The sequence below is a fragment of the Hydra vulgaris genome, chromosome 09, assembly GCF_038396675.1.
Source record: "Hydra vulgaris chromosome 09, alternate assembly HydraT2T_AEP".
Taxonomy (NCBI): domain Eukaryota; kingdom Metazoa; phylum Cnidaria; class Hydrozoa; order Anthoathecata; family Hydridae; genus Hydra; species Hydra vulgaris.
Genome location: NC_088928.1, coordinates 8058322 through 8071377, shown reverse-complemented (window position 1 = coordinate 8071377; position 13056 = coordinate 8058322). Strand labels below are relative to the sequence as shown.

General features: G+C 29.3%; 1 protein-coding gene across 1 annotated transcript; it reads right to left on the bottom strand.

Annotated features, from left to right (window-relative positions):
* Positions 1–4523: 4523 nt before the first annotated feature.
* On the bottom strand, positions 4524–12805 carry LOC136084536 (S-crystallin 4-like). The gene is made up of 4 exons (XM_065804648.1): positions 9339–12805; positions 9039–9259; positions 8838–8951; positions 4524–4736 (listed from the first exon to the last, which is right to left on the bottom strand). The coding sequence occupies exons 1-4, from the start codon at positions 9475–9477 to the stop codon at positions 4578–4580; spliced, it is 633 nt and encodes a 210-aa protein (XP_065660720.1). The 5' UTR covers positions 9478–12805; the 3' UTR covers positions 4524–4577.
* Positions 12806–13056: the final 251 nt, after the last annotated feature.

Genomic DNA, 13056 nt, shown 5'->3' with positions numbered 1-13056 from the left:
TCATTTATTAAACCCTCTTGGTTCGCTGGTGATTTAACTTTTGTTTTAAAAACATAATTTAAAAACATAAGCATATTTAAAAACATAAATTTCTACAACCAAATTTTTTTCCCATATAGTGTATGTCATAGTACTTACTTTGCAAATATTAGTTTTAATATCTTTCTTAATAAATTTGCTTTGTCTTATCTGACTTGAATCCTAGTAATAATGTATTTAAACCCCCTATCTACCTGAAAGCATTCTACAAATTGTCTTAAATTGATTTCCTCTATTACCTTAGTTCACAACAATATAATTACAAAGTAAAAAGAAACCTTTTAACAACATTTTGAAATTCATGTGATTTTATCACATATTATATCAAAAATTCGCTTGAGAATTATTTTTTCGAAGAATTTTTTATTTGTTTAAAAAACTAACATTTTTTAAAACTATTGTCAATTTTTCACTGATCTATATATAAAAAAAAAAAAAATTACTAAAACGCTGCATCTTAAGAACTTTTATCAAAAACCTAACTTTAAGAAGCACCCACTATTGAGTCCGTCGAATTTAGAATTTCATAAATTGGAAAATTCTTAGTGGAGGGTTAGTAACAAAACCCACTATCAAACAATGTTTGAACTAATTCATTTTTTTGATTTTTGGCCTTGTGATTTTCTACTGTGGAATGGTTACCATCTTGGATGGGATTAAACAAGTGATTAGCCGAGTTAAAAAATAAATAGAACTCGTATGTAAAAGTTAACAAACAAGTTTAAAAAACAAATAAAGTTAATTAACAAGTATAAAAAAGAAATGCCATTACATGAATCTATAAAAAATTAAATTGTAATGCCGTTGAACAATACAAAAAAATGTTTGAAGTCAATAATATTGTGTTAAGTTCATACGAATTCCTTGCAGATACTTGGAAAGATAACTCGACTAAATGGTCTATTATACAATATGACGATTTTTATCATTATTTGATCAGCCCTATAATACATTTTTTATTGAGCAATACTTATTAGCATTCAAATCATTTATTGCTCATTTTGTCAATGGTTGGGTAGACACTGTATTTCAAATGACATGGCGCTCTGGTTTTGTTGTTTCGAAAGCGAAAGTAAGGCAAACAGAACAAACAACTCAACTCACAACACGGACACTAACTAAATTGCATATTAGACTAAAATGACAGCACTAATATTTTTGAATTTTTGAAGTGCACAAAAATATATTTTGCTTTATTTACTCGCAAGTACATTTAAAAAAAAAAATTATTACTTTTTGTTTACAAAAAGTTATCTATTAGCCATAAATTAAATACTATTATTATTGTATTAAAGTTTTTTTATTAATTCATAAATTAAAACTGTCCCTACTTTAAATACTTTTTATACGTTTTTTATGGATTTTACATTAAGGCACTCATTCTTAACAATTTCAGATATATTTCGTGTTTCTTAATTAATATATATAACATCTGTTACGGCTACTTTGGTATTACCGAGCTCGCTATTACCGTTACCTTGATATTATCGTAATTTTTTAAACATTCCAGCAGTAGTTATAACGGTAACTCCAGAAATATTGCAATTCCCGTTACCGAGTCACTCTCTAATGCAGATTAAAAAAAACGACAAAAACTTTGTGTTATATAAAAAGTAATGAAAAGCAAAATTTTACAGCTTTTTTTTTAAAAAATTGTAGATATTTTTTATTTTTTGCTAAGTTTTATCAACTTTTGCTTGGGCTCTTTATGGGAACAAGGTAAATAAATGAAACAACTATTAAATAAATATTAAATAAATCATACAAGTCATTGATAATGAATGAAGTTTTTTCATACCTAGTGAATATAACTGATACCATCATTCAAAGATCCCATACCGATGACCGGCAAGTGGCATTGTATACTTCATGAAAAAGTATGTAGTACTAAGTTGCCCATATTTTATCACACGAGCCTTAATAAACAAGGCTGCTATGCATAAAAACAAATTAATTACGGTTATACCAGGGATGTATATGGGATAGCTCTCGGAACTTCTCATTTACGAATCGAGCATTCTACTACTACACCACTTTCACAACTAATATGCTGCACAATACAATATAGTACTCGCATATGGCTAACACAGTATTTGAATTGGTTGTACAGTGGCGAGCAAAATAATAGGTGTGAATAATAAATTTCACTTAAATTGACATTTTACAGTATATTTTATAAAGTGACATCTAGGAACTGATTGCTACACAAACTATGCTTATTTTATTATAACAGAGAGTAGTATATTTCCAATTTCTTACAAATTTATGAGGGGAATACCCTATCTATATATTTAACCTATAAATTTGGTGGAGCAAAATAATAGGTGTGTGTTTATTTTAACCTGTTTGCTGTAGGATTAAAAACATTTTATTATTTTTATTTGTTGTTGATATAAAGGTAAGGTCAATATTTAGGCAACTTATATAAAATAATAACATATCATATTTGTATTGAATTAGAATTAGATATAAAATGGGACGAGGAAAACATTGCACAGCGATAGAAAGAAAACTTATTAGAAATTTAAGAAAACAAGGAAAAACTTACAAGGAAATTTCAGTTACGATGGGATATTCTCAAAATAAAGTTACAAATGCCTTAAAACCAGAAAAATCACGTGAGAATAGAAGAAGACCACGCAAAACGTGTCAGCGTACGGATGATCACATTACAATTATTTCAAAAAAAGACCCATTCAAGCCAGCAACAAAAATATTAAATGAAATTAATGAAAATATTAGTGTTTGGACAGTTAGAAGAAGGCTTTTAGAAAGTAAGTTGCCAGCTCGAACTCCGAGGAAAGTACCATTACTTGATAGAAAGAACATTATGAAAAGAAAAATTTTTGCAAAAAATCATATTGCTCGGCGGGGACCAGATATGACCAAAAAATGGCCTAATATTTTGTGGAGTGATGAAACCAAGATTAATTTATTTTATTCTGATGGAAAACAGTATGTAAGAAGACCATCAAAGCAAGAACTTTCACCTCGCTTCATTGCGAAAACAGTGAAACACGGCGGAGGAAATATAATGGTGTAGGGTTGCTTTTCCTGGTACGGTGTGGGGCCACTTTTTTGGATCAAAGATATTATGACCCAATATACATACGTAGACATACTAAATAATGTCATGTTGCCATTTGCCGTAGAAAATATGCCGTTAATTTGGCATTTCCAACAGGACTGCGACCCAAAACATACATCCAAAGCTGCGAAAGAATGGTTTACGACCAATAATGTAAATGATTTTAGAATGGCCACCTCAGTCACCGGATCTAAATCCTATTGAAAATTTATGGAGGCAGTTAAAACTTAAAATTTCTGGACAAAATCCAAAAAATAGAAATGAACTGTGGATGATGCTCCAGGAGGCTTGGTACAGCATTCCTGTAGAAGTTTGCAGAAAACTAGTGGATTCAATGCCGTCAAGATGCACGGAAGTATTAAAAAATAAAGGGTATGCAACAAAATATTAATAATTTGCAACCCTATTGACTTCCATCTTCATTTTTTATTTTACACCTATTATTTTGCTCGGTGTGGAATTTATTTTTTTTAAATTAAAATATATTATATATATTTAATAACTTAATTTTTATTTATTTCTGTTTATTTATGTAATAAAATAAAAGTTCTAATAAAAATTCAAATTTTTATTTTATTTGTTTCAAAGATATTCTCGTATTTGTTAATTTTTTGGTTCGCACCTATTATTTTGCTCGCCACTGTATATATATATTATGATTGCAGTTTACAAAGTTTGAGGTTTCCCAACGTGTTTACGTTTTGCTGATGACTACATATACGAAAAAGTTATAGTTATTAATATTATTAATTTTTATTTAAAAATAAATAGTTAAAAAAACGATACTAACGTATAGCTGATTGATACTAACATACAACTAATACTAATTAATTTTATTATTCACTGTAGTTCACCCTTTATACTAATACTTAATTGTTTAGCTGACCACATATACAAGAAAGCGGCAGTAGTCCTGGGAATCACGATAGCTTTTTTGATGTTTAAATAAGATAATTTTCTGAAATTTCAAACTTGAATATGCTTACAACAAATGAAAACGCTTTGCAATATTTGGGCCTGCAAACAACTAAACTATTAAAACCTTTATAACCTACCCACCTCAAATATACATTAGTTTACTGAGTTTTATATTATAAATTTAAACTAATTATTAATATATATTAATATATATATATAATTTAAACTATTTATTAATAAAAATTTCTCTTAGGCAATTTATCATTTACTATGACATATTTATAGTAATTTTACTTGACTGCAAAGAGATTATTGGGGGCTAAGATAGAACACATGTACTTTAGCAGATATTTAGAAAAAAAAATTATGGCATGGCTTCAATATGCATGTGCAGCAGCCAGATAAGCTTAACGGAGATGCAAATACAAATGTATCAAAATAAAAGAGTAATAAAATAAATATACGAAAACGAAAAAAATTACAGAAAATTTTTTGATTTCTCTCCAATCAAATTACAATCTAATCAAAAACATTAAGGCATGGGAGGATGTGTTCGAGAATCCAAATACGACTTTAATTCAGCACTATGCCTAACTCGATTATTTAGCTCAGTTAACAAAGGAAAACCATTTAATAATGATTTGTCAGCCATTCCTGTAGTGTGGTAGAATACCAAATCTCCAAGAGTAATCTTAAACAAACAAAAATTATTAAGTAATTTCAGATAAACATAACATACAACATAAAAATTTTCATAAAAACTTGATTTTGAGTAAGAATCCCATGAAACGAATATAATAATTAGAAAATCCAGTATTCAATCAAAATAAAGAATAGTAAATCAAAAAATATGTTATTGCTATTATATAAACTATAGACAAAAATATAGAAAACAATCAATTCAAATATTGCAAAACTCAAAGAATCCTAAGATTGCGCAAAATTGTGTAGAAAGTTCAAATACCATTATTATTTTTGTGAGATACAGTTTAAACCAGGGCATATCTAAAATTTAGGTTTACTGCGGAATGGTTCAAAAAAGGGGAAGCTGACATTTTTTTTTTTTCCTTTAACTATTCAAAAGTTTATTTAAGCTTTATCAATATAAATATTTTGTTAAATTTATAACAACGAAGTAGGAGCTTGTGGTTTGATTCTACGAGCCTGATAGTCTACCTTTAAAGGTTAAAATTTTTAAATCTATTTTTTAGTCTTTCTACCTTTAAAGAATAAAACTAGATCAAAAATCGATAGAAAACTAAATATAACACAACTAAATATAATTCCAGGCCATTGTTCACTAAATATTTATTTCTTATAAATATTTATTGAACATATTAACAAATTCAATTGATATTTTTATTGAGAAAAAGTTTTTTTATACAACAGAAATTAATATTTTACCCATTATTAGCATGCCTAGGCAATGAAACCCACAACTTTCAAACTTAAATAAAAGCATCACATGGAACAACAGTCTTATTCCATGTGATGTTTTTATTTATGTTTGAACAACGAAAGTGTGAACCTAATATTCTAGTCTGAGGATAGAAACGACAAAACAAAAAAAAAGAGCAATTAAAAAACATCTGACATTAACGAAAGATAATAGCATTATTCTTATCTATTTATGTACATAAAAACATTAACAAAAAGAGATAAAAAGTAAAAATTGAATTTGTTAACAAAATACCACCAAAAAGTTTTGTTAATAAAATACCACCAAAAATTTTTAAGTTATAAAACTTTTCATAGTACATTTAATAACAAAAGACCAGATTAAAACATGACAATTTTATTCCTTTAACTCTGGGTTCTTTACCTGATGCAAATGAACACATATGGCAATAATAGATAAAGAATATTTTTGTAAGACTATGGATTATTGCAACCTTGGTGAAATCATAAGTAAGTGCAATATTCAAGAACAAATAGGATATCTAACATCTACAATAGTTTGATGTTCCAGCATCAAAATATCTCAGATATTAGAAATCATTCACAATTTGTATAACTAATGATACCTATGTAAAGTGTTAATGCAAATATTATTTAATAAAAACAGATTATGAACATAAACATGTTCATAAAGTGAAAGATAAACCCATTAATAACAAATAATAACACTGTACAACAATTTTTAACTTTTTGAAAAAAACAAGAACCAAATTAGGTTATCTTTATTAATTTAGACGTGCTAATTCCAAATATGTAATCAGTTATGCTGTAGCACGTTACAATTTTTTGTAATAACGATTTAAAGATGTAACGTAAGATGCATTTTTCTATACATATGAATAAGTGTATGAACATGTTTATTATCACTTTTAACACAAATTGTTTACTTGTATTTAATTGTATTTAGCTTGGCGTTTGAATGCTGCATCGGGTTCATCGCGCTGCAAATTCCGGCAGTAATCTGCAAGCATGGCGGGGCTCCACTTTCCCTTGTATCTGCTTTCCATTGTGGAAATACTCTGATGAAAGCGCTCGCCATTTTCATCATATACATTTCCGTTGACAGAGAAGAAGGAAAGATGGGAATGAAGAAAGTGGAGCTTCAGCGACATGTTACAACCCAGTTGTTGATAGGATGCAATTAATCTGTCTACCAAATCAGCGTAATTTGGAGCAATATGTTTTCCAAGAAATGCCTGACACACCCGTTTGAATGCATCCCATGCTGCAAGTTCATATTCATCCATTGTTCCCGAAAACGTTTCATCCAGCATCAGTTCTCGTATTTGGGGCCCCACGAAAATGCCCTCTTTAATTTTGGCGTCACTGATTTTAGGAAATTTGGTCTGAAAATACTGAAATGCTGGTTTGTCGTGATCTAACGCCCTTACAAACTGTTTCATGATTCCAAGCTTGATGTGAAGATTGGGCAAGATGATCTTCTCTTTATCGACAAGAGGTTCATAAATGACATTATGGGAACCAACCTCAAATGTTTCTCATTGTGGCCAACATTTTCTCATATAATGTTCTGATTTCACCCTGCTATCCCATTTGCAGAGGAAACACATGTACTTAGTAAAACCAGCCTGCAATCCATTTAGTATAGCAACAACATTCAAATCTGCACATATGGACCATCTGTGATTTCTGTATTTAATTCTGTCCAGAATAAGTAATATATTCACATAGCTTTCCCTCAGGGTTACCGAATGTGCTATGGAAATGGAAGGCAGCACATTTCCAGTATGCAGTAATACTGCCTTAATACTATAAAGTGATGCGTCAATAAACAAACTCCACATAGATGAATTGTATTGTATTCCTAGATCATCAAACAATCCACTGATGTCATTACAGAAGCAAAGTTCTTCATCCATAGAGAAGTATTGCTGCAGTTCCCGTGATCGCTTTCTAAATGACGACACCCTTGCATCACCAGCCAAGGTCAGATCCTGTTATGAAGTGGGGTTTACCCTCTGTATCTTCTGGCAACTCGTAACTATCATCGTCATCAGTATCCTCGTCTGAATCAGAACTGTCCGTGTTTGGGATTTCCAATGGAGTTTCAGGAACAGGGAGTTCAGCCGAATGAGGAACAGGACGAATAGCTGAAGGTAGATTTGGGTACACTATAGCTTTCTTACCTTTAGAATTGTGACCTGATATGTTAACAGAACAGAAATAGCAACCTGAGCAATGATTTTGGGGTTCACGCCACACCATTGGCACCCCAAATGTTGGTCCTCCACCAGTCCTGTTCGCCCACGACGGTAGTGAACTAGCGCACCTCACACAGCATGCATGAGGCGCCCAGTTCTTATCCTGGTCGCCGACTTTGCGACCAAAGTATAGTTCATACTTTGCGACGATAGTATAGTACATACGACCAAAGTATAGTTCATTCATGTGGTGTCAATCTTTGTCTGCATCTCTTTAAAGTCAGTTCGCCACAAATGTAGCAAAAGTTGTCGGCTTGATTTTTACAAGTTCTGGGCATTTCTTGTTTCAATATACACTGTATTAAATCTATATATTACTTGGCTAACTGTAGTTTATCTAAAATAAAACAGACTTACATTTAGTCTAATACAAGTTAAACAAATGCAAATAGGTATATGATAAAGAAATGCTAATAAATAAATCATAAACAACTGCTAATAAATATATTAAAAATCACATTGACAACTTTCATAGTGAAAATCGAAAATTAGAATTTAACCAAAATTGGTGGGTCACACAACAAAACGGACATCATTTTCGTAATCTCCAAATCAAAATACATAAGGTAGTGTCAATGGCATTTCCGTTTTTTTTTCGTTGTTGTACAGTGTAATTAAAAACATTAATAAAAATGAACACTAAATTTTGTTAAAGTTTAATTTCTATGAATCTACAGGCATGTTGTTCAACAAATTTTGAAAATGCTATTTTATTTAAATAACATTATGCAAGAACTAAAGCATTTTTTGCCCATCCTGTTTTGCAGAACAGGATTAAGTATTTTTATTGGGATACTTCTACCAGAAGAAGTACCACCTACAAGTTTACAAGCTCCTTTTACCCACTACTGTAATTGAACTGAGGGTTTGTATCATAGTTTTGTGAATTGCCGCAACTATTTATTAACCCTTAATAGGGAGTTAACAAATAAATACTGAATATTGTAAAAAGTATAAAAAAATCTTAAATGAAAAGAAAGTAAAAGAAAATTAAAAAATAATAACAACAATAAGTAAAATTTGATTATCCAGGGAGGATTAGGTAATTTGGATTAAATGATATTATCACTATTACTTAGATAAATTACACAAATGATTGTCAAAAACCTCACCGAATCACCAACAAAAAAACCATGACCATCATGATTATGCTTTAACAAGCTCTCAAGAAAAGTTAACTTTAATTTAGTGGTATCTTTAACTAAAAGTTCTGCAAAAGCTGCTTTCTAAAAAAAAAAAAAAAATAAAGGCTTTAATCTATAAATTTAACATCAAAACACATTTATTGATTTATTAACTAAAATTCTTTATACCCTTTGTTCATTATCTAAGGACATATTTTTCCAAATATCATAATAATCACTCCATAAATCATTCATAGTCTCGATTACTTGATTAATTATTAATCTATCAGAAGTATTAGCTCCATAAAGACCAAATGTTTCAGCTAAGTATGCGTTTATAGCTGCAGACTGGCAAAAAACATGCCCGTCTACTTCTAATGTTGGCATTTGCCCCATAGGAAACCTAGAACCTAAACGTAAAATAATTAAAAAATGTAAAAAAATATATTTTAACTTCTGCCACAAAACAAGAAAGTTGATTAATCTTACGATCAGTTTTCTGTGAAGGCCAATCTTCGAAGTTAATTTGATTATCGGTAAATTCAACACCTTTACAATGAAACAAAAGTCTAGCTACCTCAGCTTTTCCTTGAATATTGAAATAATTCAATGTGTATTTGGAAGACATTTTTATGTTGCAAGGTAACTTATGTGAATTTCTTTTTTAAAAAAAAAAGCAAAAATCTGTAATAACATTTTGTATAAACAATACAATATGAAAAAAATTGAATATTCAGACTATTGCAAACATATATATGCATAAATATACATATGAAATTCCATGCATATACATAAATTGAGGATTTTTATCATTATTATGGTACTAAAAAAGGTCTTCACAACATTATAGCAATAGTTTTAAGCTTTAAATATTTGTGTTGTTTTATTGTCTAATGATTTAATTCTCAAGTTTTACAGCTTGTACAAACAAATTTACAGACTACATTGGAGCTACATATTATATATTACACATAGAATCCATGTAACAGCATATTTAATATGTTACATATCAAGCTTTACCTCAATTAACAGGTTTACAGTTATACTGTTACAGCAACTAATACTGATTTCAATAAATTATTTATCAATTATCAAATATTTTAATTTTACTATATCTTAAAACACTTCTCCTTCCTAAACAAAAACTCTCATCTAATTTTTAATAAAAGTAAACAATCATAAATTTAAAAGCAAGAAATATTGGGTACAAAAGGGAATGCCTATAATACATGACCACCAAATAATATTACAAAGTTAACATAATTGATTTTTGTCACCTAAACTAAGATAATATTTAGTTTTCATTAAAAGTCATACTAAAAAAGTGATTAACTTAATTATAATAAAATTAATATAAAATTTGTTTTTTAAGTGGTAAAAATAAATTTTTCTCACTTTAATTCAAATATTTTACGATTATCTCAAAAAATTGTTGCAAAGATTACAAATAAATATTTTAGTAGTACGTAGTGGTGTAACCTCTACAAATCAAGAGAGTATTATTGTAAATATTCTTTAAAAACTTATTACCTAAACAATGTAAACCTCAGATAGGCATGAATTAAAATCGAGGTAAAAATTTTTTACAAATTTTTGATAATATTTTGCGATGTCTGAGAAGGTTTTAGCCATATTAGTGTTTCCATCAAAATCCTCCACAAAACTAAACTTTTCGGCTGCTCTATTTTGCAAAAAACATTCTGGACTCATTTATAACCCTAATCAGACACATGTACAAAGATCAATTCAATGTCATCATAAAAATTAGTCAGCCAGAAATAATTTTAAGATCGAAAACTACCAAAGAAGTTCATTCTAAATTTATTTTTTCTATTTTTACATTAGATGATTTATTCACATCAATTTTTTAAAGCTCTTCTTTTTATTAATAGACTATGGAATATGAACATTTTTAAATAGAAAGTGTTAAAATTTTCTATATTCTCTACATTGAAATTTGAAAATTTGTTATTATCTTCTTTACTTTCAACAAAGTTATAAACTTTGACTTTGGTTTTTCACTATAGACTTTTAGAGATGCCTTGAGCAATATGCAATTGTACAATCTTTTATTTTTTGCTGTATTGTGGATGAAACAAATTTGATTTGTAAGCACCTGTTTCATATAGCCTGATGAAATTGAATATACATATTCAGAAGCTTGCTCACTCCAAAACCCAAGACCTCTTAAACAATTTTTTCATAGAGTTAGAAAAAGTCTTTGCTGAGTAAAATCATGCTTCAGCCTAATTGTCAATAGATCCAAGTATTTACTTGATAACAGCATGAACTTTAGGTGTAATTAAAACTCCAAAGGCTTTGTATGGTCTCTCAAAATAAAGTATAGAATCTCTATAAGAGGAAATTAGGACATTCCCAAAGCATGTCTGGCTGGCTGCATTGAATGTTTTAAATGTAGCAAGAAGTTTTTCTCCTTCATTTACAATTTTAGCCTTTGCAAGCAATTTTTCTAGGAACCCAACCGTTATGTAGCTTTTTGCACAGAGTTTTGATTTTTTTAGAGAACACTTTTTTTCCTGATAATTATTGGCATTGGATCATAATTGACTATCCTCTCATTTCTTGGTTTCCAAAATCTTTCTTTGAAGTTTCACAATTAGGGCAGGGATATGTGGATGCTGCTGAGCCTAATCCAAAAAAAGTATTTGTAAGTTTCATGTCCACAGCTACAGTAAAAATAACATTTTTAAGTCAAATCAACTCTAAAGTTTGCTTTAAGTTCTCATAAGATTCTTTTACAGACTCAACAATTACCAAGTTCTTGAGTTTCTCACTCTTAAGTCACAAAATGCATTAGAAGATGCACCATTTGAAAAGGAAAACTTATGCTTTGTTTGTTCTTTTTAGATATTCAACACGTTCATACAAAACTTGACAAACCCATAACCACTATGAATGCCTGCTTTATAAATATACTTAACTGGCAGGAGGGTAATCATTTTAAACATCAAATTCCATTATTTTAGTGTTGTAGAAAGATTCAAGTGCTTTGTCTCATTAATTTTATTTTCCTACCAAACCTGATTTAATTGATTTAAAAAGAAAAAAGTAGCTGCTTTGTGAGTTTGTTTCAAAGAGAGACATAAGGTAGATTGCAATCTACTAATTTATCAGCAGACATAGGATTCAAACAAAAACGCTGTTGATTTTTCTGAATTGATACTTATATCCTCAGATGCTGCAAAGTTTATTTTGATCATTACATAAGCAATAATTTCTGCTGTGTCGGGAACTTGGCTAATAATTTACTGAAGATTTTCCTTAGCATCTTGAACAAAACAAGGTGGCAGTACAAAGTATTTTTGGAAGTATCGAGTCTCTTTTAGCTGGCACCATATCTGCACCTTTTTGAAAGTACAACATATTTGAGCACAATTTTCAGTGTGAGACAAAGTCTTGTTAGACATTGCGACAATAGATTTACAATTATTTATGTGCTACTACATGTCTGGATTTTCCAAGTTTCTACAAGTCATAAATTTTTAATAGTATTACTTATCTCTTGATTGGAAGCCAAAAAAACGTTTTACTTAAACTTAAAATTATTAACAATTACATAACAACAATAAGCTTAAAAATAATGAACAGACAAAAATGTAAAACTAAAAACTTTTTTTTCAAACAAAAGTTTACTATTTTTTTTTTACTTTTTAGCTTTTATTGTTTCTTTTAATGCCATTTTAGTGTTTACATAAATATAGATTTTGATGGAAACAATAAATAGGCCATAACTTTTTCGGACGTCACAAAATATTTTTAAAAATTTGTGAAAATCGTTTCCATGTATTTACCAAAGACCTAGTACAAATATTTTCTGAGGAAATTTTTTTTTACCTTGATGTAATTCCATGCCTACGTGACCTACAAATACAAATTTGTAGATAATGCAATATCTGCAGGTAATGCAGTCAGACCAACCGCTATACATTTGTTTTGTTTTTTGGCTACGCACTCCAAAACGGAGGCGGGAGATTTTCTTAAAGATGGTAAAGATTGACTATTGGTTACTGTGGTTCACAAAAAAAAAGTGAACGTGTTTAAAAAAATAAGTTTTTTTTGATGATGAACTATATTAACTAAGTTCATCACTTAGTTAATGTGGTTCATCACCAAAAAAAAGTGAACAAGTTTAAAAATAATCGAAAAAAAATTGAAAAAAAAATTATCTTCTTGTTTAACAGAAAAT

Bases quoted from the DNA above. Each gene is read 5' to 3' on its own strand.
- LOC136084536 (XM_065804648.1), bottom strand. From the start codon at position 9,477: ATGTCTTCCAAATACACATTGAATTATTTCAATATTCAAGGAAAAGCT. The intron at 9,260-9,338 runs GTAAGATTAATC...TTTTACGTTTAG, and splicing joins GCCTTCACAGAAAACTGATC to GTTCTAGGTTTCCTATGGGG. The intron at 4,737-8,837 runs GTGAGGTTTTTG...TGTTTGTTTAAG, and splicing joins GTTTTTTTGTTGGTGATTCG to ATTACTCTTGGAGATTTGGT.